We start from the raw sequence: 25,503 nt of genomic DNA, 5'->3' as shown, positions 1-25,503 counted from the left end.
TTAATATGTTAATTTCTTATTAGTAACATATTTTTTAGTTTATAAACTTGATCTCACTAATATTGTCCTTTGAACCCACCTGAATTGCCAACTTTTATAGGTAATGTTAGAAAAATTAAATTTATAAACTAAATAATGTGTCACCAATAAGAATGAATACGTTAATGTTTAAGTAATAATTAAATTATCAACTTTTAATACGTAAAATTTGGGTTGTATGAGAGAAACTCTTCTGGCAAACACTCAAGAGTCAAGACTGAAAGTCAAGCTGCCACCCCTGCATTGCTTTTGTTGATACTCAATATAAAAACCTATGATTTTATGATCAATCATCAAAATATGAAAAACATGACTACCCTTGTTTTGATTTTCTCCATTTTTACTCTGCCCAGCTTTCTCATCAGTACGGAAGCAGTATTCCTTCTCTCCGTCTGCCCAAACACCACCACCTTCACCCCAAACTCCACCTTCCAGTCCAACCTCAACCGCCTCCTCTTCAACCTCTCGTCCAACGCCAACCGCTCCTCCACGGGCTTCTACAACGTCACCGTCCAAACCACAAACAACGCCGTCTACGGCCTCTTCCTCTGCCGCGGCGACGTCGTGGGCACCGACGTTTGTAAAATCTGTGTAGCCAACGCAACCGCTTTGGCCCGACAACGCTGCCCCGTAGAAAAACAGGTGGTGATCTGGTACGACGACTGCATGCTACGCTACTCCAACGAGTCATTCTTCTCCAACGTCACCGATTCGCCCAGCTTTTACATGCGGAACACGGTGAACGCCACCGACCCGATTCGGTTCAACGAGGTCGTAGCGGCGAGTGTGAACCAGGCGGCCGGTGAGGCTGTCGGAGACCCCGACAAGTTCGGGACGAATCGGGCAAATGTTAATGGGTTGATTTCGGTGTACAGCCTCGCGCAGTGCACGCAGGACCTGTCGGCAACGGATTGCAACCGCTGTCTTCAGGGGACCATAGGCGAACTTCCGAGTTACTGTTATGGGAGAATCGGAGGACGATTCGCGTATCCCAGTTGTAATGTTAGGTACGAAGTCTACCCCTTCTACGCCCAGAACGCCACGTCAGCACCTGAGCCTGCACCAGGGCCGCCTCCTTCTCCGCCTAAAGGTGAAGTGACCAATTCTTCAAATCAAATTTAATTTTTAAAGTTGACAACTTTAAAGTTTAAGCAAATATCAATTCGTTGAAATTTTTTTCGAGCGATATCATACAAAAAAAAAGGGGTTCAAATTTGAGTTGAGTATAAAGGGTATAACCGTGACTGACGCGTCTGCTTATAAGCATTTTTGCTTGAAATGCTTTCATTAAAACTCTAATTAGTGCTTCTAGGCATGTACTTCTTCGAAAAGTGCTTCTATTATGTAGTTTAAGTTTTTCTCCCAAATGTTGTCGGAAAAGCGAATTGTCACAAAAACGGTTCTAACCTTTTTAGAAGCCCCGATCAAGTGATTATTGTATTATCAGATTAGTTTGTTAGGTAATTGATAGCTATTGTGGACTTTGGAACAGGGGAATATGGTGTTGTGCTGTGGCTGCTGATTTTACCCATTTCTCAATATTTTTTGTTTATTTTGCAGGAAAAAGCAAAACCCCAACTAGTACAATTCTTGCCATTGCTGTACCAATATCTGTATCTGTGCTACTTTTTGTTGTGGGTTACTGCTGCATAATTAGGAGAGCAAAATACAAGTACAATGAAGCAGCAGCAGACGAACCAAGCGGTAGAAAAATATATCCTTCTCCACTTCTCCTTTTGTTTATTCTCATTGATTCTCCTTTCATTTATTCCTCGTCTATAAACATTGTGCTTCCATGGCTTGGTTGCTTGTGCAGGTGAGAATGACATTACTACTGTCGAGTCTTTGCAATTTGATTTTGCTACCATCCAAGCAGCCACGAGCGATTTCTCCGATGATCACAAGTTGGGCGAAGGTGGTTTCGGTCAAGTTTACAAGGTATGTTAATCAGTATATGATATGAGTGCTCCTTCAGGTCTGCAAAGTTCGAACTTTTGTGCATGCAAAATCTGAATAATTTTGGAGCCTCAGAAGCTGTCCGTGAATGCCATGAGTGCACATTCCATTGTTTGATTGATGTTTTCTCGCAGGGAATACTTTCAAACGGTCAAGAAGTAGCTGTGAAGAGGTTATCAAGGGACTCTGGCCAAGGCGCGGAAGAGTTTAAGAACGAGATGGTATTGGTGGCCAAGCTTCAGCACCGAAATTTGGTTAGGCTCTTGGGATTTTGCTTGGAAGGCGAAGAAAAGATTCTTGTTTATGAATATATGCCCAACAAAAGCCTTGATTATTTCCTATTTGGTTTGTGCAGTCAAACATCTGATTGTCTTTCCCTATTGCAATAGCAGTACTATATGTGTCGATAATAACTGGATTTTATGGTTTGCAGACCCTGAGAAACAAGGACAATTGGATTGGTCAAGACGTTTCCAGATTATTTCAGGAATTGCTCGAGGAATCATGTACCTACATGAAGATTCCCGACTTAGAATTATACATCGTGATCTCAAAGCCAGCAATATATTGTTAGATGGGGAGATGCATTCAAAAATATCTGATTTTGGCATGGCCAGGATCTTTGGGGTTGATCAAACTCAAGCAGACACAAATAGAATTGTTGGAACATTGTAAGTTACCTATTTCATTCTTTTCTCACAACCACTTTTGTTTTGCAATTATCGAATTGAATCTGAAATGTTTTCACGTTACATCTTTGTTATAATTTCTATATTGATTTTTATGCTCCTTGTAGTGGTTATATGTCTCCCGAGTATGCAATGCACGGACATTTTTCTGTCAAGTCCGATCTGTATAGTTTCGGTGTTTTAGTGCTAGAAATCGTCAGTGGCAAGAAGAACAGTTACTTCTTTAAGACGGATCCAGCTGAGGACCTCATGAGCCATGTAAGCTTAAAATGAAAAGTGTAGTGTTCTGTTCTCCTGCATTGACATAGCATCATGAATTAAACTTTTGAATATTATGCAGGCTTGGAAGTTATGGAGAGACGGGACACCTTTGGAATTGTTGGATCCATGTCTGAGAAACTCTTATTCGAGGACTGAAGTAATCAAATGCATCCACATCGGCTTACTTTGTCTTCAGGAAAATCCAGCTGACAGGCCTACAACGCAATCAATAATTCTCATGCTCAATAGCTACTCTGTTACTATGCCATTACCTCAACAACCAGCATTTTTCCTCCGAAGTAGAGCAGTAGGAAACATGTCAGAGGCAACACTGGACTCCTCTCAATCTATCAACAAGTCATCTCCGTCTGTTTATGAAGGATCTATCACTCAAGTATACCCTAGATAGTGTGAATAGATAAGTTAATACTGTTACGGATTGTAATATCTGCTTATATATACAACCTTCTCTAGACAATAACAAAATGCACCAACATGGTATCATCCATCCTTAAAAAGATGAACGTTGTGCACTTAGAATTTATACGTGGAATTTCTGTTTATATGATAATAAATCACATAAACTTTTGGAGGTGCTCGAATTGTTCGTATTTGTTTATATTTATTTGTTAGAAAACATAAAACTTGAATTTCGTTTCCTACGATGATCGACCATTGTTAGGATTGAAAACATCAAAGATGCAAGTGTAATATGTATTTTGAATTTCTTCAATGTCTTGATTTTCCACATAACGTGATTGACATGGTTTAGTAAGTCCTTTAGTCTATAATAACCGAATTAAACATTTTGATACTCATTAACTTAACCATCATTTTTAAGCATCTTTCTCAAATTTTACATTCTACTTTTTTCATGTATTATTTACAACGTATAGACCTACATAGAGCAGAAAACGAAGATTATGTTCTTTTATGCAAATCCATAATTATTTTAGTACATTGTAAATTTATTATGTGACACAAAAATTTAAAGGGGTAGGTAACCAGAGAAGATTCAATCCAGACCATGTAATCAAAGGAGATTCAACCCATACCCACAAAGGAGGAACCTTTTCTAAGATTCTAAAGACTAAAGAAGTCTAGAAAGCATTAATTGAACGTGTTCAATAGCAGAAGTTGATTAGGTCGGTTGGTCAAGACATTTTCGGCCCCGTTATACCCAAGTTCAAGTTTAAGAATAGTAGCCTTGTAATATGAAAGAAGGAAAAAAAAAATCAAAGATGTAATTGTTGAATATTTGAGGAGGAAAAAAAGGCAAGGAAAATTTGGTTGAAATTTCCGGTCAACTCAACTCTTAGGAGAAAACTTGTCTGCCAGTTCAAACACTCCTGTCAATTCTTGGCTACATTTCATTCATGAACATATCACTTTGAAAAACCAAAAGAAGAAGAAGAAGACGAAGAAACCGTCAAACACGAGTTATAGGTATATCAGCTGACCTAAACCATTCTTACATACATAAGATAAGTACAAGGTGGGCTTAATCAAAAGATAATATTAGAGTGACTAAATTTTAAAACTAAAAGACATGTCACCAATAAAAAATAAGCGTGTTAATCAACATAATTCAATTATCAACAACCATATTATTTAGTTTAATCTCTCTAAAATCACCTTTGTTTTTAAGGAAAACTAATGAAAATAGTTTGAAAATTTTGAGTTTTAATTATAAGGACAAAATAAAGGATAAAATGAATAGCACCATAATTGATTTTTTTAATGTAAAAAGTCATTGTAGTGCTCCTATTAAGTGGGGCTACATCTCTCAATTGGCCAAATGTAACACTCAATGTGTCACATCCCGGCCCGGGGTGGATCACTTCCCGGGCCCGCTCCACCACCGTAGCACGATATTGACCGCTTTGGGCTTACCATTCCCTCACGGTTTTGTTTTTGGGAACTCACGAGCAACTTCCCAGTGGGTCACCTATTATGGGATTGCTCTAACCCCATTCTCGCTTAACTTCAGAGTTCCTACGGAACCCGAAACCAGTGAGCTCCCAAAAGGCCTCGTGCTAAGTAGGGATGGGAATATACATATAATGATCACTCCCCTGGGCGATGTGGGATGTCACAATCCATCCCCCTTAGGGGCCTGACGTCCTCGTCGGCACACCACGACCAGGGTTAGGTTCTGATACCAAATTGTCACATCCCGGCCCGGGGTGGATCACTTCCCGGGCCCACTCCACCACCGTAGCACGATATTGTCCGCTTTGGGCTTACCATTCCCTCACGGTTTTGTTTTTGGGAACTCACGAGCAACTTCCCAGTGGGTCACCCATCATGGGATTGCTCTAGCCCCCTTCTCGCTTAACTTCGGAGTTCCTACGGAACCCGAAGCCAGTGAGCTCCCAAAAGGCCTCGTGCTAGGTAGGGATGGGAATATACATATAAGGATCATTCCCCTGGGCGATGTGGGATGTCACACAATGGGCCATGATGACAATAGAAAATAAATATCCAGATTGCCTTCCAAAGCAGAGTATCCGTAGATATTGAAGCTCCCGTACTTCGCCTTATAGAGTGAATCCAGTGATAACCTGATTAAACTGAATACTTACCATTTTTCTCTACTGTCCAAATCAATCGATCTTGATTAGATAAAGTTCCCTGCGTGGTGGCAAGAATAACTTTGATCTCCTCCTCCGAAATGAACGGCCGTAAGAAGTCAATGTCCCAAGATCTGGTATTTTGGCATATAAGAGAAGAAACCTTTGTGTTCAAAGTAATATGAGTATTACTTCGGGGAACCGGATGACCAAGAGGGATATACGGCAACCACCTATCAATCCACAGTCTAGTAGCCTTGCCATTGAGAATTTGCCAATAGGCACCAGCCTTGAGGATATCCCGGCCCACCAGAAGGCTAGCCCAAGCCCACGAGGCACGACTTCCAAGTTTAGCATCAAAGAATGACGAGTAAGGAAAATATCTAGCCTTAAGCATCCGAGCCCACATGGAGGTGGGATTTTGAATAAGTCTCCAACATTGTTTAACCAGCAAAGCATCATCAAAGTCCTGGAAATTCCGAAATCCTAACCCCTCTCACATTTAGGTCGACCCAGCTTATCCCAGCTCATCCAATGTATCCTCATTTTACCGTCAGCAGCACCCCACCAAAAGCGAGCAGCAAGGGAGTCTAGGTCTTTGCACACTGCAGTCGGGAATTTAAACAGATTCATAGGGTAGGATGGAATGGCCTGTATCACAGCTTTAATAAGAACTTCTTTACCAGCAAGAGATAGAGATGATTGTTTCCATCCTTGAATCTTTCCAAGAACTTTCCCTTTTACATAAAACAAGGCTTTGTCTTTTAGATATCCCCCAAATGGCCGGCAGGTTAAGATATTCCCCCGGATCAGAAACCGAAGGCATTCCCAGAATGGAGCTAAGTTGAGTTCGCAAATGTGGAGGAACATTACGACTGAAATACACACTGGACTTGTGAAGACTAATCTGTTGCCCCGAGGCTAAGCAATATATGTTAAGAATATGCATGATATTATCACAGTTCTGTCGATTAGCCTGGAGGAAAATTAATGTGACATCCACAAAGAACAAACGCGATATGGTAGGACCCGTAAGATTCATATGAACACCATTAATCAGCCCCCCCATCAACACCACGCTGGATAAGCCGGGATAAAACATCACTCACCAAGAGGAATAAGTAAGGAGATAAAGGGTATTCCTTGCCGTATTCCCTTGGAAGGGGTGAATGGATGTCCAGGTTGACCATCCAACAACACCGCAAATTCCACATAACTCACACAGTTCATGATCAAATTGGTCTAACCCTGACAAAAGCCCAACTTTATCAAAAAAGCTTCTAAGAAATCTCATTCGACATGATCATATGCCTCATGCATATCAAGTTTAATACCCAGTTCATACTTCCACTTAGCTTTTCTTAGCTTCAGAAAGTGAAACAATTCGTGAGCAGTTCCAATATTATCCTGGATTTGCTTATCCATAACAAAAGCATTCTGCATGGGAGAGATTAAACCGGACAACAACGGCTTCAGACGATTAGCCTATAAAACTTAAGAACACAGGTTTTTCACTTGTTTGAATGCCCATTTAACTATGGGATGCATTGTATTTATAAGTTGTTCATGATTACATCAGAGGGTTTGAAAACACTAATTACAAGGGGATTTGAAATTCAAAAATACAAAACAGAAAATCTAAACCCTATCTCCTACAAACAAGGAGTGGTAATCAGATGACACTTTCAAACTAAACAAACTCCTCAAATCATGGAGTTGATGAAACTGCAAATTGACTTCGGTTAACAGCCCCCCACAAGCGAACAAGTGGGGGAACAACTGGAAGCTTGGAGACAAGAAACTTAAATCGTGAATAAGAGAGGCCTTTAGTAAAAATGTCAGCAAACTGGTCTTGAGAACACACATAACTTACCACGAGCTGCTTACGAACCACCTTCTCATGAACATAATGGTAGTCGACCTCCAAATGCTTAGTGCGTGAGTGGAAGAATGGATTGGACGCCAGGGCAATTGAAGAAATGTTGTCACACCAAATGGTTGGTGGAACCAAATTTAAATGAAGATCTTTATAGAGAGACCTTAACCAGGATAATTCTGCAGCAGTATAAGCTAACTGCTGATACTCCGCTTCTGCACTCGAGCGTGAAACTGTCTTCTGTTTCTTTGAACTCCAGGATACAAAGTTAGAACCCAAATAAACACAGAAACCACCCGTAGAATGACGAGTATCAGGGTTGCCAGCGTAATCTGCATCCGAATAAGCTGTCAACGTAGCAGTTCCTGGTTGGTACAGTAAGCCATGATTATAAGTAGCCTTTAGATACCGAAGAATTCTCTTGACTGCCATCCAGTGGGTGTTTTTCGAGGAATGCATAAACTGGCACACTTGATTCAAAGCATAGGACAGATCAGGTCGTGTGATTGTACTGAAGCGCCCCCACAACACTGCGATACATCTCTGGATTGACGTAAGGATCGCCAATATGAGCACTCAGTTTCTGACCAGACGACACGGGAGTAGAATAGGTTTGGCATCTGTGAATTTTGTGCGAGTGAGGAGATCCAGTGCATATTTAGACTGACAAAGATGCATGGCATCACCATTATACTTCACTTCAATGCCTAAGAAATAACTGAGCGGTCCCAAATCTTTCATTAAAAACAAACTACCAAGTTTCTGAATCAAATGAGCCATCTGTCGTGGATTGTTCCCTGTGATAAGAATGTCGTCGACATAAATTAACAGAATAATATATACACCCTGTTTGTCAAACACAAAAAGGCTGTAATCACACGTAGATTCCTCAAACCCTAGTTAAAACAAGAAATCAGAGAACCGTTGAAACCAAGCCCTAGGCGCTTGTTTGAGACCGTAAAGAGATCGATGTAGCTTACAGACATGATAAGGAAACTGGTTGTCAACGAAGCCTGATGATTGTCTCATGTAAACATGTTCATTTAAGTATCCATGCAGAAACGCATTCTGCACATCAAGTTGGCGTACAGGCCACTTCTTTGACACAGCAAGACTCAACACGAGTCGAATGGTGCTATGCTTTACCACAGGGCTGAAAGTCTCGGTGTAATCCACACCAGCTTTCTGATGAAAACCATTGGCCACTAATCGAGCTTTATGACACTCAATAGTGCCATCAGCGTGACGTTTAATTTTAAACACCCATTTGTTTGGTAGCACATTCATTGTAGAATTGTACGAAACTAAGCTCCAAGTTCCACTTCTTTGTAGTGCATTAAACTCCTGCGTCATAACTTCCCTCCACGCCTGATGTTTGACTGCCTGACTAAAACATGTAGGCTTAACAATAGAGTTATCAAGTGCAGCATGCATAGCATATTTTGGATTTGGTTTTAGAACCCCTGATTTAGACCGTGTAGTCATAGAATGTCCAGTATCACTAGGGACAGTGGGTTGCACACGATGCTCATTTACTAAAACTTGCTCATTTGATGGTAGTGAGGGTCCTATAGACAGGTTAGGTTCTAAAGGTGGATTGAGCTGGGATAGAGGTTCAACCGTTGATGGTGTATGTTGCGGAGAAGTTACATCAGGATAGGATTCTATGGCTGGTGTAAGGCTCGGGGCAGAAGGGATTTGTGGGAGTGGATCAATAGTAATGAAAGTAGGATTCTCTGGAGGAGTAGTGGGTAACGGAAAGTTAGGTAATATATGAGGTAAAAAATTGTTACCTTGTTCGTCGATACTGTCAGAAGAAGATATGAGTCCCTTAAAAGGGAATGAGTCCTCGTCGAATAGAACATGGCAAGACAAATAAACTCGTCTTGTGGTCATGTCCAAGCATCTGTATCCTTGATGGTTCAAAGAATATCCAAGAAAAACACATGACTTTGATTTTGGTTGTAACTTATTTTGCGTGTATAGTGTTAGCCATGGAAAGCAACGGCAAGCAAACACCTTCAAAAACTCATAATTGGGTTTTCTTTGAAATAATTTCTCAAACGGAGATGTATCAAATAATACACGAGTAGGTAATCGGTTTATTAGATATGTGGCAGTTGAGCATGCATCAAACCAAAACGTAGTTGACATGAAAGACTGAGCAAGCATAACCATGGCAGTTTCGACAATATGTCGATGTTTTCGTTCAGCTAAACCATTTTGTTCAGGATGTTTAGGGCAAGAAAAACGTTGGGAAATACCATGAATATCAAGAAACCTTTGGAAAGAATGATTCTTATATTCACCACCTTCATCACATTGAAGAGTTTTTATGGATTGATTAAACATATTTTCAACTTTGGCTTTAAATTTCACAAATATCACAAAGACTTCAGATTTTTGTTTCATGGGAAAAATCCATGAATATCACGAATAATCATCCACAAACAACAAATAATAACGAAAACCTTCGTTAGAACGAATTGGAGAACACCACACATCTGAATGAATAAGTTGCAAAGGAAATTGAGACCTAGACTCGGACAATTGGAAAGGTAATTTAGTACTTTTACCTATAGGACATGACTCACAAAAGCGTACATCAGAGGTACCATGAATTGGTACCAATTTATTTGAAATTAAAAACTTTATTATTGGTTTTGCAGGATGGCCAAGACGTGCATGCCACTTTTGAACCGACACTCGAACTCCCACACATGCAGTAACACAATGCTTGAGACAGCCACTGCCATTTGGAAATGGGTACAACCCATTCTCACATCTCCCTCAGAAAAGCGTCTTCCGTGTCTTGAGGTCCTTAACAAGGAAAACATGTGGAAAAATGAGTAAGTAACAATCATTATCTAGGGTAAACTGATGAGCAGAAAGGATATTAGTGGAGGCAATTGGGCAATGAAGAATGTCACGTAAAACAAATGAGCAATATTTAGTATTAAGTTGACTTAAACCATAATGTGCAATTGAGATACCCGTGTGATTACCTACACCTCCTACTCCTTCATTCCCGTGATACTCTTTGGGATCGGCCAGATTCTAAATGTCAGGAGTAATGCGTGCATTGGCTCCTGTGTCGAGGAGCCAAGAACCATTCTGCTGTTTGTTAAGAGTAATTGGTGAAGAAGTCATTGCCGAGAGTCGTTTGGCCGAAATGCGGCCTTCAAAAGCAGTGTTCATGCGCTGGTAGCAATCCAACGCAGGATAACCTGGTTTGCCACATATTTGACACACAATTCTATCACCACAAGAAACAAACCTTTCGCCAGTACCTTGGTTATTCTGCGAAGCATTGTAATGGCGAGGATTGGGACCTCGTTGAGCACCACCACGATTTGAGTAGTTCCCGCGTCCACCACCACGAGAACGACCACCCCCACGTCCTTGAGAAGCCACGAAGGCATTAACATTGGCTCCTTCAACCAACGGGACATTGTGTTCCACCAGTCTCCTTTCTGTTGTCAACAACAAGGATTCAAGGGCAGGATAAGTGATAGGGTTGTCACGAGCTTGTGCAGTGCTCACAGTCATCTCATACGCTGGTCCAAGATTATTCAACACAATCTGGACCAGTTCGTCATCACTCACAGGTTGCCCATCAAGAGCAAGATTGTCAGGAATCGCATTCGTGCGATCAAGGTAATCCGCCACAGAGAGATCACCTTTTTTGGTCTGCAACAATTCATTCATGAGAAACAAAATACGATTCTGGGACGTGGATGCATACCTTTGCTCCAGAGCTTCCCAAGTAGCTCGAGCAGTTCTTTTGCTTGCCACCACAGACAAGACAGACGCAGTCAGAGATCCATTAATCCATCTGAGGATCATTTGATCCTGTTGCACCCACGTTGTGTACGCAGGATTCACGGTTGTCAAACCAGCAACATGTTTTGGGGGACACACCAAGGTGCCATCAACATACCCCATCAAGTCTCGGCTTTTTAAAATAAGGAGAATTTGAGCCAACCACAGTGGGTAGTTGGTTCTATCAAGTTTGATATTGACGACAATGGAAAAGGGTTGAAAGGTGGTGGTTTGGGGGTTAGGGTTGATAGCAGGGACATTGTTTTCAGCCATGGAAGCGATGATGGAAAGAATAACAGGTTAGGATCTTTGTCGTTAGACAAAAAAGGCTCTAGAGACCATATAAAACTTAAGAACACAGGTTTTTCACTTGTTTGCATACCCATTTAACTATGGGATGCTTTGTATTTATAAGCTGTCCATGATTACATCAGAGGGTTTGAAAACCCTAATTACAAGGGGATTTGAAATTCAAAAATACAAAACAGAAAATCTAAACCCTATCTCCTACAAACAAGGAGTGGTAATCAGATAACACTTTCAAACTAAACAAACTCCTCAAATCATGGAGTTGATGAAACTGCAGATTGACTTCGGTTAACATAGCCAAGATCTTCGAAAGGATTTAAAACGAGAAGTTGCATAAGCTGATAGGACGATATTGAGAAACCAATTCCGGACTTGAGAATTTAGGAATCAGACGATTAGCCAAGATCTTCGAAAGGATTTTTTCTCTATCGGTTTATGTAGATTGCGTAACGTTCGATAGTTGATGGATTGATGCCTAGAATCCTACTACTAATTTTGGGCTACAGGCTTCACCATTATTTACAGCAGAGATGTTGTTTTGAGATTAAGAGAATTTCACTTCTGCATGAACTTTGTGCACTTTGAAATCTTTATTTTGGGCTCATTCTTATAACATCTTTAGAAATATTTCAAAACTTGACTCCCTTTTTCTTAGTCATGATTGCTATTATTTTTTTAACCAGGTCATGAGAAAAGTTAGGGTAAGCATGTACGAGTATCTGCTGGAAAGGATGTTTGTTCACCTCATGAGGCGGATAATTGTTCAGCTGTATATGGATTTGCTTTTGTTGGACTGTGCTGCTTTAAAGTTCTGGATTGGTGCTATTAGTGAAGATGCCCCCCTGTGCTGCGTTGGGGACTTTCTTGATTCAAGTATTATTCACTTGGTTTTCTTATTTTCTTACAAGTTTTCATTTGAAAAAAAAAATGCTTCATTCATATGCATTCTATGTTGCTACTGAGGTTTACAATTTTTTTACTTTTTGCTTTTTATTTTTCCTCCTCAGGTAATATTTTCCTTTTACTGCATATTGTATCTTCTGTTTGGGAATGCCTCTGTTTTTTTAACTTGCTGAGAATGCCTCTGTCAAAATTGTAAGGGCCTTTCTTTGTTTCATCCAATCATTTTCTTCATTTTCTATGTCCAACTATGAAGCATTTTTTTTTATTGATATAAAGGCCTTTTCTTTCTCCAATTATGCCTCTGTCAACTCTTTTTGATTTAAATGCACTCATTTAGCACTCACATTTATCTGATAGAGTATATGAAAAAGAGGGAAACATAGCACTCACATTTATCTGATAGAGTAGATGAAAAAGAGGGAAACATGGATTATATATGCGCCTTCACTTTGTTTTCTTATACGTCCTACTGTTATGTGATTAAATTTAACAGACATCCATACTAACAGCTTCGGTTTTCAAAATTTGTAGAAACCAGCTGTGATCTGTTGCAAGAAAGATTCAGAAAAGAAAACACCTCTACATACCGAAGATTATGTCCAACTTTAGCATGCTTGAAACCGGTATGCTATGCCATCAGCTGCTTCTAATTTTGTAAATAGTTAATACTATCTTAAAATTGAAATGCCAATGATTCGAAGCTCATGACTGAATTATTATAGTTTTGTAAGATTTATTGAATACTTTTTTTTTTAAACTGTCTCTCGCAGCGGAATCACCGCCGCCAACAGCTATGGCTGTGCGGTTCGTCGTCGTCCAGTATTCCTCTGAAATTCAACTATCTCTCTTTACTCTCTCCGACTCAGTGCGTCTCTATTCTTCTAGGTACACCCATATCTATATCCCAAATGACTCTTTATATGTATCTATTTGTTAGAGAAGGCTTTTGCCCTTTGGGTTCAATTTTATCTGCTGTCTGCATTGGATTTGATGTCTTCTCAGTCCTTATTTTTTTATCCAGCAATGGAGCTTGCATTATCACTTGAGAAATTGGCAAATGAAAGCTGCTTCACTTGCACAGTGTAAAACATTCATTGTTATTGTATGATGTCTTCTTAATATAAGATGATTAGGTGTAGGTGATTATATTTTGTACCAGTAACATGGGTTGGTTGGTGTTATGAATTAACAATTATGTGATCGTGAGACAATTGTACGAAGATAAAGTATTGGATTGGTGTTTGGTGTGGGTGCAAGTTGTGCCGGATTAGTGCTTTGGAGCATCATTTTTGAAAAAACATATGGTCAAGTCAGAGAAAAATGTTAGTTATGTGCTTATATACTGTAAGGATGCTTGGGCTGGTATATATATTTCCACATATTGTATTGGTAGCCACAAACATTTGTGTTTTATCCGGCAGTGTGATGCCATTTTTATCCCAACAGGTTCTGGAAGTGATCTCTGTTTCTGTTATCAAATGTGTGTAGTTTCCTATTTTTTCTTCTTCTTCTGGCTGGGAAGTAATGGAGAATATAAAATTTGAAAGACTCAGTTGTGGTAATCCTTGAGATAAAAGTAGATGATCCAAGTATTACTACATATATTTCAAGGAATTAATGTTGGATGCAAAGAACAATGTTACAGTTTCACTATCATACATCCAAATATTGTAAGTTTGGGACTTAACCTAAGGTGTAGTTAGCAAGACCACTTAGAAGTTATAAATGGTGTTTTTTTTTTTTTGGGGGGGGAAGCAGTTGAAAAACTTGATATCACCTTTGCATTTGTATGTTATCAATGTGAAGATTATTCTTTTGATCAGTTAGATGTCAGTTTTATAATCAATGCTTTGGTTAACTATAAATCCACACACCATTTTCGTAAGATTTGTTTTTCTGCAAACATGTTTATTTTGCTCAATGATAATGCCATAATTGGAATATTTTTTTATAGAAATGATGTAATGGGTTAATCTGAAATTTCGAACTGAACTCTTACATGACTGCTATTGCACATGCTCCTCTTTTTTGGTTGTTGGGTTTTATTTTTATTTCATTTTTTGGTAAATGCAATTGTTGGTTTTGCAAGGAACTGACTTCTATCTTATTTTTAGTTCTCTGCATGTAGTTTCACCTTTTTTGATCTCGAGTATCTAGTTGGCTTTATTTATCAGGCCCAAGGTTGTGATTCTGGATGCTGACATGATTAACCACACTTGGTGCGGAGAAATGCAAGCATGTTGCAGCGTATTATGGGTATATTACTACTACTTTTTTCCTCTTTCTGTAAATGATACTAGATTTTAACCAAGACCAGATTGTATCAAACAAAGGCATTGTTTTCCAACTGGTATAAAACAAGATTCTTTTCCACCAAAAAAAGACTAGGTATCCATACTGTATCGATGTTTTCTTTCTAGTATAAACCTGTTGAATCAACCATTGAATTGGTTTTGGAGTTTTCGTTTAATCAGAGAGTGTTTTTTTGGGTGAAAGTTTTAATCGGTGAGACTCGGATGAAAATGGGAGAATTTTCCTTTTGTATGCTCTAAGAATCAGACCCTATGCATTCTTACTGTTTAATGCTGAGAGTTTCTATTCTGTTATATTATAATGGAACCAATGCAGGTTTACTTCGACTACATGAGGACCTTCAAAGTTGAATTTGATGAGATTTTTGAGGAAGGAATGATATCAGAAATTGAAGTTGGATTAGGTCCGTGTGGAGAGCTATGGTATCCTTCTTATCCTGAACGGCATGGTTGGAAATATCCTGGTATTGGTGAATTCCGGTTACCTTAATAAATGGTGATCCCTCCTTTTATTAGTGGCATGCATAATAGCTAGGGACCGACGGTTATTTCTAAATGTTTAACTTAATAGCCCTTCATTCATTTGTGGTTATGACCTTAAGCCTGTAGCTCATTTGATTTTTTACTTCTATCTGAACTTTGAAGTAGTTCTCTGATTCAACCTGGTTTAGTCGATCCCCTTTTGTTGCGATGCCAATTTACGGTACTTATCATGTAAATTGGTTGAATGTTGCTTCTGTTTCTTATGGAAACAGAGGATTTTTTGCAACCACATCTTTTGTAATCAAGAATTGTCCTGTTAATTGTACAATGTCTTTTCATATTAGCTATGTTGAATGTATATAAAAATCAAGTTGCTTATCTTACTGACCTTTTTCACTCATCTATTCCTCTGTTCATTCATGGTTATGTTTAATTTATTCAGGTTAAATGTGTCTTATTCATACAGTTAAGGCTGGTGCATTCAAGTCCCGCAGCAACACGCGGGCATATTTTCTAGTATACTAAGAGAAAACACAACTGAAATACTGTTGATAGGGCATTGTTATACCGATTGCTAAATTTGTGTTATCACATTTCTGCCACAATCCTATTGACACGTGGGATCGCACTCTCGTTTCCTCCCGCACTTCTTGCTTCCCGATGGAGTTCAGTAGCAGTCAAAACTTTCTGCAGACAAAAGCAGCAGCTCTGTCTTTCCCTGGAGGAAGACTCCACCAACCACCTATCCATCTGCTCCTTCTCCAAGCGAACCTCGGTCTGAATTCCTCCGCATTTCCTGGATTCCAAGGTCCATTCTCATCTCTCTATCAACGTTTTGTTTTTCAATTTAATTGTTTATCTTTACCTTCTCTTTCATGCGTCCGACTGTTAATTTTTTTTTTTTTGGAAACTGACGTGCTTTTCACAACATCATCTCCCTAGAACCTACAAGTTTGGTTGGGGTTTGAATTTTCAGACGTGAATCAGAGCAGCTTCCTCAACCTCAAACGCGAATTCACACGAAGGTAATCTCAATTTTGATTTATTCAAAGTTATGATCTTTAAATTGGAAAATAAAATGAATCGGGGAGGTTCTTTGTTCGCCTGATTAGAGCACAAGTTTCAATTAGGGTTTGATAGATGTGTTGGGGTACCGGGAAATTGGGAATATTGGGTTGGAATCAATTTGGAAACGCATAATTCACAACAAAGTAATCTTAATTTTGGAAATTGGAAATATTGTCCGTAAACCCTATTTACTGTTCTTTGGCTGATGCTCTGTGATATTGCCCATAAAATGCATAAGTACCAGCTACAATGATGCTGAGGAATCTTTTTACAAATTTATTTGGAAACTTGGAGCCTTTGGAATTGGGAATTGAAGGTTTCAATACATATTTCTGAAACTTGATTGCTTTATTTACTGAAACTGAAATTTACCACTAAATTGTGATCGAAGAAACTGAAATTTTATCAGTGAATTGGAGGTTAGAAATGTAGTTCTTTTATAATTATTATAAAAGAAATTGAATTCCTAGAACTCTTGAAATGATCTCTGTTTCCTTGATTTGGAAACAAAGAAAAGGAGTATGTGGGAGATGTGGCCATGGCTGTGACTCAGAATTTCTGATCATGCAACAAGCTGTTGATCTGTCAAAAACTGAAGTCATGAATAATCCTGAATTTATTTTCTTTTTTAGGACTCTGTTCGTGAGCATGTTGCATGCATGATGTTACTGTTGTCAAGCGGCCAAACATGACAAGTTTCAAGTATCAGTCTAGGTGCCAACACCAAAAGAACATGACGAGTTTCACGTTGCCCACTGATTATTCTCAAACATTCATGAACTTCCCATCTAACTTAAAATTTGTGAAATCCTATCATGTAAATACTTTTGCCAGCTTAATATACCTCCTTGTGATTTTGGTTTTGTGTTGAATTTTACTATTGTCTCCCCTTCATCTCAGGAACAAAAACCACCATTTGCATGCCTCTATTTGTTACGGTTTTAGGTGAATCAGTGGTAAGTTGATGTCCAGTTTTTCGAAAGAGGATTTTCGAGTTTTTCAGCGGGTTTCTTATTTTATTTTCCGTTGTTTAAAAAAAAAAAAAAAAAAAAAAAAAAAACCAGAGCCTTTCCATGCTCAAGAGCTCCACAGGTATGTCACAGCTCTTTTACATGTTTCTGCTTTGATATCCAATATGAGGTTAAAGCCTTTGATTAACAAATTTCTGTTGGGTAATTTGATTTCCCTCAAAGACATAAATAAATGTGTTTTCTTTGAAACTTTGAGTGCTTCCACAGACAGTGCCACGAAGCATTTGACTGCATTCATTTGACTATTTCTGAAGGTTAGTTTCTCCTCTTCTCTTCAAGTCGTCTTTAGTTTTTCATCATGGAGAATAGTTAGCTTGCTTTTATCTTTTTACAATAGTTTGTTTTGATCCTATTATATGTTGCTATGCATTTTTCACTTGCATGCCTTTTAATTTCAGCTGTCCGCGGAGAACATAGTTTAAATGTCTTCTGCACTAAGTGTAGTTGGCTGTTAATTTATTGAACCAATGGTAAATAGGATGTTAGGATGGCTTTAGGGGAGAGATTCTTTTGTGTAATCATTTTATCACATGGTAATCGTTTATTAGACGTTGAATACATGATAAGTGTATATTCAACAATGACGGGACTGAAATTGAGTTTTAAGTTTTAGGTGTATGCAAGGGGTTAGGTCGGAAAGGGAGCCTTGGGGTGAGGTTGTCGGGAGTGCTTTAGGGGACACTCTTTCATGTTATCATTTTATCACGTGGTAATCGTTCGTTAGACATTGAATACATGTCAAGCGTATATTCAACTATGACAGGACTGACATCATGGGAAAGAATAGGCAATTGTATTTAGATGGGTGGAATACAAAAACTAATGATGCAAGAACCTGAACCTATGGTGATTCATATGCAATTTAAGGTGATTTCATTAATCAATTTCTGTTTTAATTTTTTTCTTCTTTTGATTTTTGGTTCAGTGGTGACATACATAACGAAGAAGGCGCCATTTACACAGTTACAAATTTGGGTGTCTTCAGTGGAACAAAACTTCATTTTTTTGAACTTTGTGCAGTTGTAAACATAAAACTCTCTTTGAGATTGGGCCATAGCTATTGAAAACCACACCCGAGGATGGCGTACCAGCTCCATAATTTTTGTCATGTAATTTATGATGGTAAGGAACACCCGATATATATATATATGAACACTACAATTTGACCCATTTTCGAGATTTTCTACATCTTCAACAATGTTTCAAACCCATAGCAACGCACATGTACAATTTGCTAGCGTAATCCGAATTATGAGTTTCTTCATTATCTTGATTTTCCACGTAATGTGATTGACATGGTTTAGTGAGTCATTCAGCCTGTAATAACCGAATTAAATATTTTGATACTCTGATCATTTTCAAGCATCTTCATCAAATTGTAGTTCTTTTTTTTCTTCATGTATTATTTATAACGTATAGACGTACATAGATCAGAAAAGGAAGATTGTGTATTTTTCTGCAAATCCATAATTATTTTAGTACGTTGTAAATTTATTTTGTGCGACAAAAACGTAAAGGGGTAGGTAATCAAAGAAGCTTCAACCGAGACCCACAAAGGAGGAACCTTTTCCAAGACGCTGAAGACTAAGAAAGTCTTGAAAGCAATGGTTGAAGTAGTTGTAGCCTTGTAAGAAGAAAAGAAAAAAAAAAAATCAAAGATGTAATTGTTGAATATTTGAGGAGAAGGAAAAAAGGCAAATCTCTGTGGCTAAAATTTCCAGACGACTCAACTCGTAGGACAGAACTTGTCTGCCGGTTCAAAACACTCCTGTCAATTCATGGCTACATTTCAATCATGAACAGATCACTTTGAAAAACCAAGAGAAGAAGGCGATGACGAAGAAACCGTAAAACGCGGGTTAAAGGTCCATCAGCTCACCTAAACCTTTCTTATGTACACAGGGTGCGTACAAGGAAGTGATATATGATCACAATGCTTTCCATCAATCTCAATGTGTTCACGACTCTTGTGTTAATCGGCTTTCTTAGCCTCAGCCGTACTAGTGAAGCTGCCCCAGCTTACACCCACCATGTCTGTAACAGCACAACCACTTTCACTCAAAACAGCACCTACCATTCAAACCTTAATCTTCTCCTCTCTTCTCTTACCTCCAATGCAACAATTGACACCGGATACTACTACACCACCAGCAGCTCTCAGGACTCTAACTCTGCAGTTTACGGTGCTTTTCTATGTCGCGGCGATCTCACATCCAACACGTGCCAAGATTGTGTTACTACAGCGGCCACAGAAGCAGTTCAAAAGTACTGCCCCTTCAGAAAAGTGACACTGTTATGGTACGATGAGTGCATGTTACGCTACGGAAACGTGTCTTTCTTCCGAAAAATGAATGAAAGCCCTTCTGTTTATTTCTGGAACCCGTATAATGCTACAGAACCAAATCGGTTTAACCAACTGGTGGCTGAAACTGTCACTGGCGTGGTGCCGGTAGCTGCAAATGCACAGACCGGTGCTAAAAAGTTTGCAGTGAAACAAGAAAACTATGATGCGCTTCAGCAGCTGTACAGCCTTGTGCAGTGCACGCCTGACCTATCAAGCACCGATTGTGATCAGTGTCTTCGCGGAGCTATTGAACTTTTACCGGAATGCTGTGATGGGAGGAAAGGGGGAAGAGTTCTGTTTCCTAGTTGTACTATTAGATATGAATCCTTTCCATTTTATAACCTTGACACTTCCACACCTCCGACAACACCACCACCTCTTCCTCCTCCACCTCAGCTTCCAGGCTCAGTACCAAGGTCTCAAGGTAAATTTATTTTATACGAGGCAGTTAAGTGTTTAGAATTTTTACACATACATTTGTGTACTAAAAAGAATATTATTTTGTTTAGGAAATGATGAACAAATCTCATCATGGATCATAGTGGTGATTGTTGTTTCAATTGCCATATTGCTTTCCTTGATAGGCTGCCTTGTCTTTAGAAGAAGAGCGATGAAAAAGTACAATGTGATACAAGAACAAGATGGTAAATATAAAAGTTTATATATTCTTTTCCCGATCCAGTGAAATTATATAATTTCGTCTCCTAAACGATTTGATTCTGGATCATTCTCATTATTTTACTAAATCAAGATTAATAAATTTCTGTTCTTGATTGTGTACGCAGTGGGGAAGGAAATAAATGCTGTCGAGTCATTGCAGTTTAGTTTTGGTACAATTGAAGCAGCCACAAACAAATTCTCTGTTCATAACAAGCTAGGGAAGGGTGGCTTTGGTGAGGTCTACAAGGTTGTGATTTTCACATAGCAAATTTTATGACTTTAATATGCCACAGTTCCAGAGCTGGGCGTAGCTAAGTTGGCTAGAGCAATGTGATAAGTTGATGTCATGAAATCTCAATTTGATGCTTGTAATGACTGGTTAAAATGTTTTCAGGGCACACTTCCTGATGGGCAACAAGTAGCCGTGAAGAGGTTGTCTAGGGGATCCGGGCAAGGCGGTGAGGAGTTTAAGAATGAGGTTGTTTTGGTAGCTAAGCTTCAACACAGAAATTTAGTGAGGATATTAGGATTTTGCTCCGAAGGTGCAGAAAAGATACTTATTTACGAATTTGTGCAGAACAAAAGCCTTGACCACTTTCTATATGGTATGTACCCTTCTAATCAGATTTAGGTATCATGTGTGATATCGTATGCTATTTTATTACACTTGGATTTGTAACAAACCAAGGAAAATCTTTGTTTTCAAATGTCTACATAGACTCCGGGAATCAAGTGACTTTGGACTGGCCAAGCAGATACAAGATTATCAACGGGATTGCTCGAGGGATTCTCTATCTCCATCATGATTCACGGCTTAAAATCATACATCGCGATCTTAAAGCGAGTAATGTATTGTTAGATGGGGAAATGAACCCAAAAATTGCTGATTTTGGTATGGCAAGAATATTTAGAGTTGATCAAACTCAAGGAAACACAAGAAGGATTGTGGGAACATAGTAAGCAGTACAAAACTTCGTTTATGGTCACATAATCTATTTGAAAAGTTGATTGATTTAATTCTCAACCTAAAATGTAATTACTGAAAAGAAAAGATACCAAATTAACAACTCAAAAATTCATCTCCTCATACCTTATTCGAACTAACATTTACTGATGTTGCTGGTTTATAGTGGTTATATGGCTCCCGAATATGCGATGAACGGACAGTTCTCTGTGAAGTCTGATGTGTACAGTCTCGGTGTCTTGATCTTAGAGATTGTAACTGGCAAGAAGAACACTAATTTCTATAACTCAGACAACGGCGAAGACCTCTTGAGCCATGTGAGTATAAGTTGAAGATTGTGATGTGCATTTCTTAGTTAATTCTATTAAAAGTGTTGAAAACATTTTTGTTGCAACATTTGAATGAGTCTTTAATTTTTTTTGCAGGCTTGGAGACATTGGAGGGTCGGGATGCCCTTAGAATTGCTGGACGTAAATCTAAGAGATTCATATTCAAGAAGTGAAGTAATTAGATGTCTCCATATTGGGTTACTCTGTGTTCAGGAAGATCCAGATCAAAGACCGAAAATGCAAAAGATACTTCTCATGCTAAGCAGTTCCTCTTTGAGTATGCCATCACCTCAAAAGCCAGCATTTTTCCTGCACAGTAGGACAGATCCGAACATGCCACCAATGACTTGTAGCTCATCTGATCAACCTGCTAGCAACTCATTGTCATTATCTGTTAATGAGGCATCGATTACTGAACTATTCCCTCGATAGTAAATCGAGCAAAGTGTGATCAATCTTGCAGGATCGGAGTCCAGAAGTTTTGAGATTTGTGTTGGTTTTGCTAGCCTTTTAGGCATTGTATTTTTTATAGTGCTTGCTAGAATAAAACTAAACTTTGAAAGTGCACTCAAAGTGTTTGGTCGGTTTGCAAATTCCTATAAAAACCTTCATTAGACCTATTTTTTTTCTTTTTTCTTTTTAAATTCCTCTGCACTGCAAGATTGTTAAATGATGTTCAACATTTTGAAGTACTTATAACATTTTCCGTAATGCTTATAAAAAATATCTCTAGTGAAAAGGCCAACGATCACATTTTTCACAAAAACTGTGCGCTAATAGTTACTCTTATTTTCAGTTTTGTGGATTGCTTAGAAAACCATCATAAACCCGGTTTTCAAAACATTTCACCGCACCGTAAGCTTCTTAAGAGCCGGTTTTAGGGTATTATTTAAGCCAATTCGACATTGAAGTAGAAAGTTGTCCAGATCGTAATAGTTGTTGAGCCTTAATTATTAATCAAACTAGCCAGGCATATATCAAGCCAAAACACAAGCCGGTTAGCAGCATCTTGACGGAGAAAGGTAGCTAGGCATGCCTTGTCCATCCATGAGCAAAATTTTGGCTCCAACAAAAAAAAGAACGATGAGCCAAATCATCAAACCAGCCCAATAAGATTGGCCCAAGCAATGAGTTTTAGGTTTTGCCCTTGACTGCAAGTCTTTGCCCGTTTGATCATCTCTCTCTTTCTCGATCTCTCCGTATTACTCTAGTCTAAAGAAGGGATTTCAATTGCACTGTTCAAATGAACAGTGTTTTGGATCGAATTTCATTTTATTTACGAAAGTACCATTGAGTCTCTCTGCCACTGCTTTTGCGGCTGGGATTTGGGCTGTGTTTGCTGGGCTTACCTCAATTGTTGATGAGGCCGGCCCTTTGGTTGTTCAAATGATGGGAATGCCCATCCAGGGTTAAAGATCGAACGGCCGGGGTCAAAAGTTTGGAGGATACTTTTGTCATCTTAGTTGTTGGGACTGATTGGGATTGATGGTGAGGGCATTGCAAGGCAGACAGGCGGGCGATGGTAAGTTTTGTCTCTTGAGTATCGAACAGATTGGATGGGTTAGACAGACTTTCATTCCTTTCTTTCTGAGCCACGGTGGGAGTCAGTGAGACCATGCCGTGAGAGAGAGAGAGTGAGAGAGTGAGAGAGGACTGATAGATACTGCCAAAAAGCATAGGTTGCAGAGACAGAGAGAGGGAGATGGGCGTGGGATGGCAATGAGGGAAGGGTTGATTTTTTTCTCCTCAAATCAAGGGTTGGTGTCGGGATTGAGGGGATGGGTCGAAACGGGGGTAAGACTCTGAGGGAGAGGGGGATGTCAGAGACAGAGGAGAGGGAGCTGGACGTGGGAATTGCAGAGAGAGAAAGAGAACCCAGAAGATATTTGTTTTGTTTAGAGCTGACAAGAAAAGGGGAGAAACAACGACAAAGTGACAGAATCTGAGAATCTGAAGTAAAAAATGATTAGTGGGGTTTTAGCTTCTGGCACTTTCTTCCCTGCTTTTTAAACCCATTTTTCTCTGCACCCCTTCAAGCTATGGAAGTGTTCGCACAGATTTGAAGCTCAAAAGCGTCGGATTTGGTATTGTTCTTACCTCTGTTTCTTCAATTTTTTTTAATTTCTTTTATATGATATTTCTGTGCTTGGTGGAAACTTTTGTTTTATATGAATTGGGTTTTTCACTAAATTAATAAAGATCAAATCTTTATGGTTCTTTGTTGTTTATCTCAACCTTGCTTCGCCCGCAGCCGCTTGAGATGACGTGGTCCTGATCATCGGTCACTTCCGCGGCAGTTCCGAACAACGGATTCGGTTCCCAAGCTCCGACGATTCTGTCTGTGGCAAAGAGAATTCAGGAAGAGTGGAAGATCCTGGAGAAGAATTTGCCAGGCGAGTTCTTTTGTTTTTTTATTTTGAATTTCCTTTTAAATAACTGTTTTGAATTAATGGTAGTGAAGTTTTCCCATACTTAGCCTATTAATTTTTATCAAATATTTTGCACTGACCATTACATGATGCTGACTGTTGTAATTAATTTGGTTTTGTACTGAAAGTTGGAGTTGAGAATATATGGAATATAGTTGTTGGATTGGTGTTTGTACTATAGAAACTTAGGTGTGCTTAGCCCCCTTTTCATTGACATCCACTGTTACAATATTTGTTAGAGCTTATGAGACAAGAATGGATCGTGTGAGAGCTGTAATTGTTGGGGCGGAGGCTACTCCTTACCATGATGGTCTCTTCTTCTTTGATGTTTGCTTCCCCAGTGACTATCCCAATGTGCCACCGGTATGTGATAATTTTGAACGCCTAGAATTGATTTATATCTGTTTACATCTTTGGTCTAACTGGGAACTCTGTTACGCAGAATATCTACTACCACTCTGGTGGCCTTCGATTAAATCCAAATTTGTACAATTGTGGAAAAGTATGCCTTATTCTTGGTTCTGGACAAACCAAATTGAATGTGTATTTGGTGGTTTTCTGCATTTTTTGCATCTTCATTTTCCTACTTTTGTGGTCATTGCTTTCATTTTACTGGAACTACCCTGCTTCTTTCTCATGGTCCTTAAGCATGTGCATGTTTGTAATTTTTCTGATGGATTATACTATTGGGAGCTTAGTTACTTTTATTTTGGGTAAATTACATTTTACCCACTTAGGTTTGGAGTCGATTTCAATTCCTTACAACATCCTTAAAACATTTCAGTTTCATACATTTACTTATCATTTTATTTCAATTTCGTACATCCGTTAGAATATTCGTTAAGTAAACCGACAAATATGAGGTCCACATTTGTGCTGACTTGGTTGCCAAATTTGTGTCATGTGGTAAAAAAATAATTTTTTATGCATTTAAAATATTATAATAATTTACCCTATTTATTTAAAAAAAAAAAAAAAAAAAAAAAAAAAAGACTAAACATCTTCCTCGACTGTGGGTTGTGGAGTGAAGCGTGTGAGGGTTTGGAGGTCATGGCTGCGAGTTGCAGCCGTTGTTGTTTGGGTCGTTGCTTGAACGGCCAGTTTCAGGAGAGCGAGTTTGTGGAGGTAATTTTCTGATTGGGATTGGAGCGTGCCTCAGAGATTGGAGGAGGGGGGGTGGTTTGGGGTGGGATGGGGATTAGGGATGAAAGAGTGGCTGTGAGGATGAAGGAGATGGAGGTGGTTGCTCCAGTGGGAGGGGAGGATTGACATGGTGGTTGTATGAGATGGGTGGTGGTGATGGAGAAAGAAGGAATTTGGCAGCCACGTCAGCTCTTAACGGACCAATGGATGAAAAATGTAATGGATGTACTATATTGAAATAAAATAATACATGAGGTATGAAAGTGAAATTTTTTGAAGATATTGTATGAGGTTGCAATAGACCTCAAACCC

The 25,503-nt window shown here is 39.0% G+C and overlaps 2 protein-coding genes and 1 long non-coding RNA gene across 4 annotated transcripts in view; all 3 read left to right on the top strand.

The window, feature by feature from the left end:
• The window catches only part of LOC137727838 (cysteine-rich receptor-like protein kinase 25), a 34,390-nt gene extending 12,151 nt beyond the window's left edge, over positions 1-22,239 (top strand). The window contains exons 1-8 of one of the 2 annotated variants that reach the window (XM_068466673.2): positions 4,263-4,399; positions 19,197-20,090; positions 20,176-20,310; positions 20,452-20,573; positions 20,721-20,931; positions 21,045-21,282; positions 21,457-21,607; positions 21,716-22,239. In XM_068466673.2, the coding sequence (XP_068322774.2) occupies positions 19,247-20,090; positions 20,176-20,310; positions 20,452-20,573; positions 20,721-20,931; positions 21,045-21,282; positions 21,457-21,607; positions 21,716-22,051 (2,037 nt within the window). In that variant the 5' untranslated portion in view covers positions 4,263-4,399; positions 19,197-19,246 and the 3' untranslated portion in view covers positions 22,052-22,239. Of the gene's footprint in view, positions 1-4,262; positions 4,400-19,064; positions 20,091-20,175; positions 20,311-20,451; positions 20,574-20,720; positions 20,932-21,044; positions 21,283-21,456; positions 21,608-21,715 lie in introns of those variants that run through there. The other variant, XM_088678290.1, reaches the window with a different exon arrangement.
• On the top strand, positions 215-3,535 carry LOC137727837 (cysteine-rich receptor-like protein kinase 15). The gene is made up of 7 exons (XM_068466672.2): positions 215-1,129; positions 1,600-1,743; positions 1,856-1,977; positions 2,130-2,340; positions 2,429-2,666; positions 2,792-2,942; positions 3,025-3,535. The coding sequence occupies exons 1-7, from the start codon at positions 322-324 to the stop codon at positions 3,352-3,354; spliced, it is 2,004 nt and encodes a 667-aa protein (XP_068322773.2). The 5' UTR covers positions 215-321; the 3' UTR covers positions 3,355-3,535.
• Positions 22,240-23,122: 883 nt separating the features above from the next.
• Positions 23,123-25,210, top strand: LOC148693911 (uncharacterized). The gene is made up of 3 exons (XR_015952120.1): positions 23,123-23,703; positions 23,871-24,411; positions 25,079-25,210. It is a non-coding gene; the product is annotated as an uncharacterized LOC148693911 (long non-coding RNA).
• The last annotated feature ends 293 nt before the right edge of the window (positions 25,211-25,503 follow it).

Source organism: Pyrus communis, chromosome 10, assembly GCF_041283825.1.
Source record: "Pyrus communis isolate YQ-2024b chromosome 10, ASM4128382v1, whole genome shotgun sequence".
NCBI lineage: Eukaryota > Viridiplantae > Streptophyta > Magnoliopsida > Rosales > Rosaceae > Pyrus > Pyrus communis.
This window is presented reverse-complemented; position numbering and strand designations above follow the sequence as displayed.